The sequence below is a fragment of the Austrofundulus limnaeus genome, unplaced genomic scaffold, assembly GCF_001266775.1.
Source record: "Austrofundulus limnaeus strain Quisiro unplaced genomic scaffold, Austrofundulus_limnaeus-1.0 Scaffold1103, whole genome shotgun sequence".
Taxonomy (NCBI): Eukaryota; Metazoa; Chordata; class Actinopteri; order Cyprinodontiformes; family Rivulidae; genus Austrofundulus; species Austrofundulus limnaeus.
The window spans coordinates 73998-78992 of NW_013953505.1; the positions used below are offsets into that span (position 1 = coordinate 73998).

Sequence of the window (4995 nt, forward strand, 5' to 3'; positions counted from 1 at the left end):
TATTTGGGGTCACAAGTTTTTGCCATGGATATTTTGTGGGTCAGAAGATAAAAAGTTTGGGAACCACTGCTGTACATCGTGTCATGGTCTCAGTTCTTCCACATTTTACTGTATAGTGTGTAAGCACAGTTTAATGGGTCATCCACAAATGCGCTATCTATACAAAAGCTGTATCAGACGAGGTAGAAGCCATATGGGATCACCATCCAGGAAACTTGCAGTCTTCTCAAACCCAAAGCTCATTTACAATGGACTGAAGTAAAACTCATGGTCTTACAGATAGGTACAGCTAAACAAAAAGTTAGCTTTGCTAACTCTTAATCCACTAACTATAAATTAACCTTCGCTAACATTAAACTGCAAAACTTCTAAAAACAAATGAGCTGAAGGTAATGATAAACTGATAAACATATAAGAAGTAAATTAGCAGAAGCTAACGTTAAACCATTAACATAAAAAAATGTAATTAACGGAAGGTGATGCTTATAACAAATAACAAAAAAAGAAAATAGCAGAAGCTAATGTTAGGCCTGGGGGTCCTACTCCAGACAACTTTGAAGCCATTTTCTTAATTCTCAATCAATCAATCAATCAATCAATCAATCAATCAATCAATCAATCAATCAATCAATCAATCAATCAATCAAAAATATAATGTATATAGCTCTTTACACACTTCAAGGCAACCAATATGTTGCACAGCAAAATAAAAATACAGTAATATTAAAGCATGCAGGCCCTAACCCACTCACAAAATAAAAATAAAAATAAAAAACAAAGACAAATCCTGGTGTAATTTAACAGTGAGTACTTTATCAATGAAGTGTGATTAATTCATTCACAACAAAAGTGGTGTTGGGAGAACTAATATTTGATGGAAAGTGTGTGTGTTTAGACACATTTTTACTACATTGTGGGAACCATTTTCCAGAAAAAGGCAGCCTTGTGGGGACCGGGTACAGATGCTAATTTCAAGTTGGGGGGTTTGGTTTAGGACCAAGGTGTGGAATGAGTTTAGGCTAGTTTTAGGGTAAATAGTCAGTATTAGGATTTACAATGGCCAAATGAATTGAAGTCAATTCACGGTCCCCACGGGGATATACAAATCAGAATGTGTGTGTGTGCACTTCTTTCTACTACAGAGTGAGGACCATTTGCACTTTAATTACTATCAAAGCTAGGTTTTTGATGTAAAGTGAGGACCTCTTCAATGTCCTCACTTTGTTTGCAGCTCTGCTGTCCTTCACTAGTTAGGTTTAGAGGTGTGATGTGAGTTAAGTTTTGGTTCAGGTTAGAGTTAGCTATGGACCAGTGATGGTTAATTTTAGGGAAAATGTCTGGGTTAGGCATAAATACAGTTACAAAAATGAATGGAAGTCAATTCAGTGTCCTCAGTTTGATGCTAATACAAGGATGTGTGTGTGTGTGTGTGTGTTTTCCAAACAAATTTTATTTTACATGTGAGGACACATCCCCTTTACAAATAATTAGGGTTATTAATATGTTTATGCCCTGTTTTAAACCAGCACACTGCCTCTCACCACTGAGCAGTGGTCTGTTCAGACTAAAGGACTGAGGTAGAGCCTCGATCTCTGTGATCCTCTGGTACATGGCTCTGGAKAGGTGGTCTGCGTGGTACAGGCTGCCCAGGATGATGCTGGAGAAGTAAATGGGCTCGGAGAAGTAGCTCAGCAAAGATCCTTGGAATCCAACCACATTCCACCTATTTGAGACAAATACACAAAAGAAGCAGAAAAAAACTTCCCAGTATCCAAATTGGATTTTGTCTAAAAGGCACTTATAGCTTRGAGGAACCTCCTGGTGGCTAATCAGGAAGCCCAATCAGAGCTCCTGTGGCCCGCTGACATCTGAAAAGTGCAGAAGCACAAGCAGATGGATTGCTGAAAGACAGACATAATTCAGATTCTCTACATGCACACATAATCAGTCGGGTCCCTACTGATCTGCTAAAGGTTTCTTTCAAGAACTCCAGGAGGTCTACAGAGTTCATTATTTAACAGATAGCGTGTACTGGAGTCACACTAATTATTGAACCTCGTGTTATTTGCCTACCCAGTTGTTACAAACCTTATAAAGACTCAAAATTGAAAGGAAGAATAARTGTGCAGGAAACTAAGTGAATTTTCCATTAAAAATATTTATTCTTTAGCTCTAAAAAACCCTCCAACTTATTGCTCATATTGCGTCTGAGTGTGTGTGACCCCGAGTCTCCTCAGAACCAAAACAGTGACTTCTGCTGCTGGCCACGCTAAAGACTCCTCTCTTCCTTGACCCTGGTCACACCCTGTTTCCTTTATGTCAGAACTGTTACACTGGTATGGCAACAAGTCCTTGTTTATCCTGCTGAGGAGACACATTAAGCAGAAACTTATTGATTCTCTTCCTGTTTAAAGTAAATAACTAATTGATCCCGGAGTGTAAAATATAAGACTGTATCTAAAATTCAGTTTATCYGTCGCAAAATTTCCTTCAGACTATTAAAAATACACGTTTAGAGAAAACTGCAGTTCTGGAAAAATAACGACATCATCTTTTATGTATGAGAGCACACAAGTGAGTGGAAACAACACCAAGGAAGAAAAACAGAAGTCCTCCCTCTGTTAGATTGAGGATTTGGATCTGGYCTTGTTTAGGGCACCTAGAAGTCATTGAGTCGACCATGAACTCCTCTGAAGCAAAGTTGCCTTCAGTCAGTTACTTGCTAATAACACATTAACAATGATGGGCACAGATTACCAAAATGTAAGACTCATTAACTACTAATCCCATAAACAAGAATCTTAGCTCCATTATTGCTACAACGCTAAAGAGATTTTAAAAAAATAAATGTAAGCTAATGCTAACGGCTTCAACAATTTCCTTCAGTCTTTTGCACGTCTTTGACTCCTAATTGAAGACAGGTGAAGACACAAACCTGTTGATGTTAGCTTGATTCTAGGTGGGATCATTTGTYACAAATTAGCCAATCCAAARCAGTTATAGCTGTCTAACTCTCTTTGATCAAGGTAGTATTTTTATAAATACAGTTTGAAGTTAGTCAAACAGATACTTTCTCTGCCATATGTTATATGTAGTCAGTTTTGGTATTCTTTATTGAAATTTTATTTTATTCTTTGACAGTTTTAAATTCAACTGCTAAAGATGCTACATGATTTGTGAATTAACCGAGGGAGAATAAAGCTGGACTGGTCTGTGCTGTGATTTCACAGAACTGTCTTATAAACGAGGCTATTGACTTAGTTAGTAATGCATAATTTTGTGGAAGCTAATTCTGCTAGAAGTTTCCAAAGTTAGCAAAAATCCACTAAATAAGAAGCTAGTTCTGCTGTTGGAGTGGGTTAGTGGTACTGTTCCCAACACTACAAATTAATCAATATAATACTCAGACATTGTATGAAAATTTCTGCAAGACAATATTAAATTCTAAATTTTTAAAGGGGCAATATTATGTGTTTCTCATGCATATATTTAAATTCTATACCATAATAAAGTATTTACGTCACCTTCAGTTGTTATTAAAATGCTGTTTTTTATGTTTAAATAAAAAATAAACTTGTCTTCTCATAATTTCTGTTTCTAAACACCTTGAAATTGGCCTCTTTAGCATTTTCCTGCATTTAGATAATCATTTCTGATTAGATTTCACTTGTTCCTATGACAACGGCTCAAAGAGGAAGAAAACCCCCACTTTAACTTCAGACTATTTCTAAAGACTTTTGCATGGAACTTCCTTTGTGGCTCGAATTAACGTCGCTCACACAAACCCCCACCAGACGTCCTGACGCCTTACTGTTAATAGATAATTGCCACATTCCTGTTCCAAACACCACAAGTTCTGTTGCTTCCATCCCCCATAAGCACAGGACTGTCTGTTTGCTCCTCTTCAAAGGGATCATAAATGCCTTTAACCAGAATCTTCAGTGACTGAGAACAAAGGACCTACATTCTTCATTAAATGTGAAAAAAGAAGAAAAGATAAAGGAATCTGTGTATCTAATGTTTTCTGTCTTATTGCAAAGAATGTCATCTAATCCATTTTTCTTACAGGAAAGAACTAAAAAGACCATAAAGGATCCACCAAGTTTTGCTTAGTTAACTATTCAATAGCTGTGTGTATTGTAGTGTTAATTGTTTTGATGAAATGTTTTCCTGAAGAAGATGTGTGGTTTATTCCATGATTTAATCCTTAGAAACTTTAGGACTTGAAWCTTTAATTAAAAGTGTGACACTCTTATTTTACTGAGGCAAGTAGATGTCTCTCCCTTTAATTAGATGCAAGATAATTAAACTAAAACACTCCCTTCTTCTTTGTCCTGAAGTAAAGTTTTCCCTCCAAAACAGATTTGATTTGTTAAAAAACTTTTCCTGTATAAGGTGTAACATTTTTATTGGCCAACTAAAACCTTGACTCCACCCATAACAGAGAAGAACATAAGACATAAGAAGAAGAAGAAGAAGAAGAAGAAGAAGAAGAAGAAGAAGAAGACCGACAGAGAAAGAGAGTTTTTCAACATCAGAAGTCAGAAACAGCTTTCCAGAAGCTCAGCAGAGGTCCTGCCTGCCAGCCCCTCCCCATGGGCTGGGCAGGATGGTGGTCCTTCTGCATCTCCCGCTGGTTGAACGAACAGCTACCGTTTAATATCGACTCAACATCTGAGTTTGATTTTATAGAAGTTAAATAAGCTAATTGTAACTCACGCGTCATTTTTAGTTAGTTTTTCTCTACAAAGTTGAAATCAAATTAAGAAGTCTTGCAGCCGCCTGGGGAGGACCGGACCCCGTTGTCACCAGCTCACCGCCCACCTTTCTGACTGAAGGGTCAGCAGCTGAACAGACACCCTGAGTGTCCGACCGGCCACTACACTGAAGCAGTTCTTATGGAAACATCACCTGAGAGCCTTCGGTCAGCCAGAACAAAAGGGTAAAAGTGAACATTTGTCCTGGTGACAAACAGGTGCTCAGACTAATTTGATT

The 4995-nt window shown here is 37.6% G+C and overlaps 1 protein-coding gene across 1 annotated transcript in view; it reads right to left on the bottom strand.

Moving 5' to 3' along the window:
• LOC106534156 (double-stranded RNA-specific editase 1) overlaps window positions 1-4995 on the bottom strand; it is a gene marked incomplete at its 5' end in the record, with an annotated part of 19578 nt that overhangs the window by 5701 nt on the left and 8882 nt on the right. The window contains 1 exon segment of the mRNA XM_014030691.1: window positions 1542-1723. Within this exon segment, the coding sequence (XP_013886145.1) occupies window positions 1542-1723 (182 nt within the window).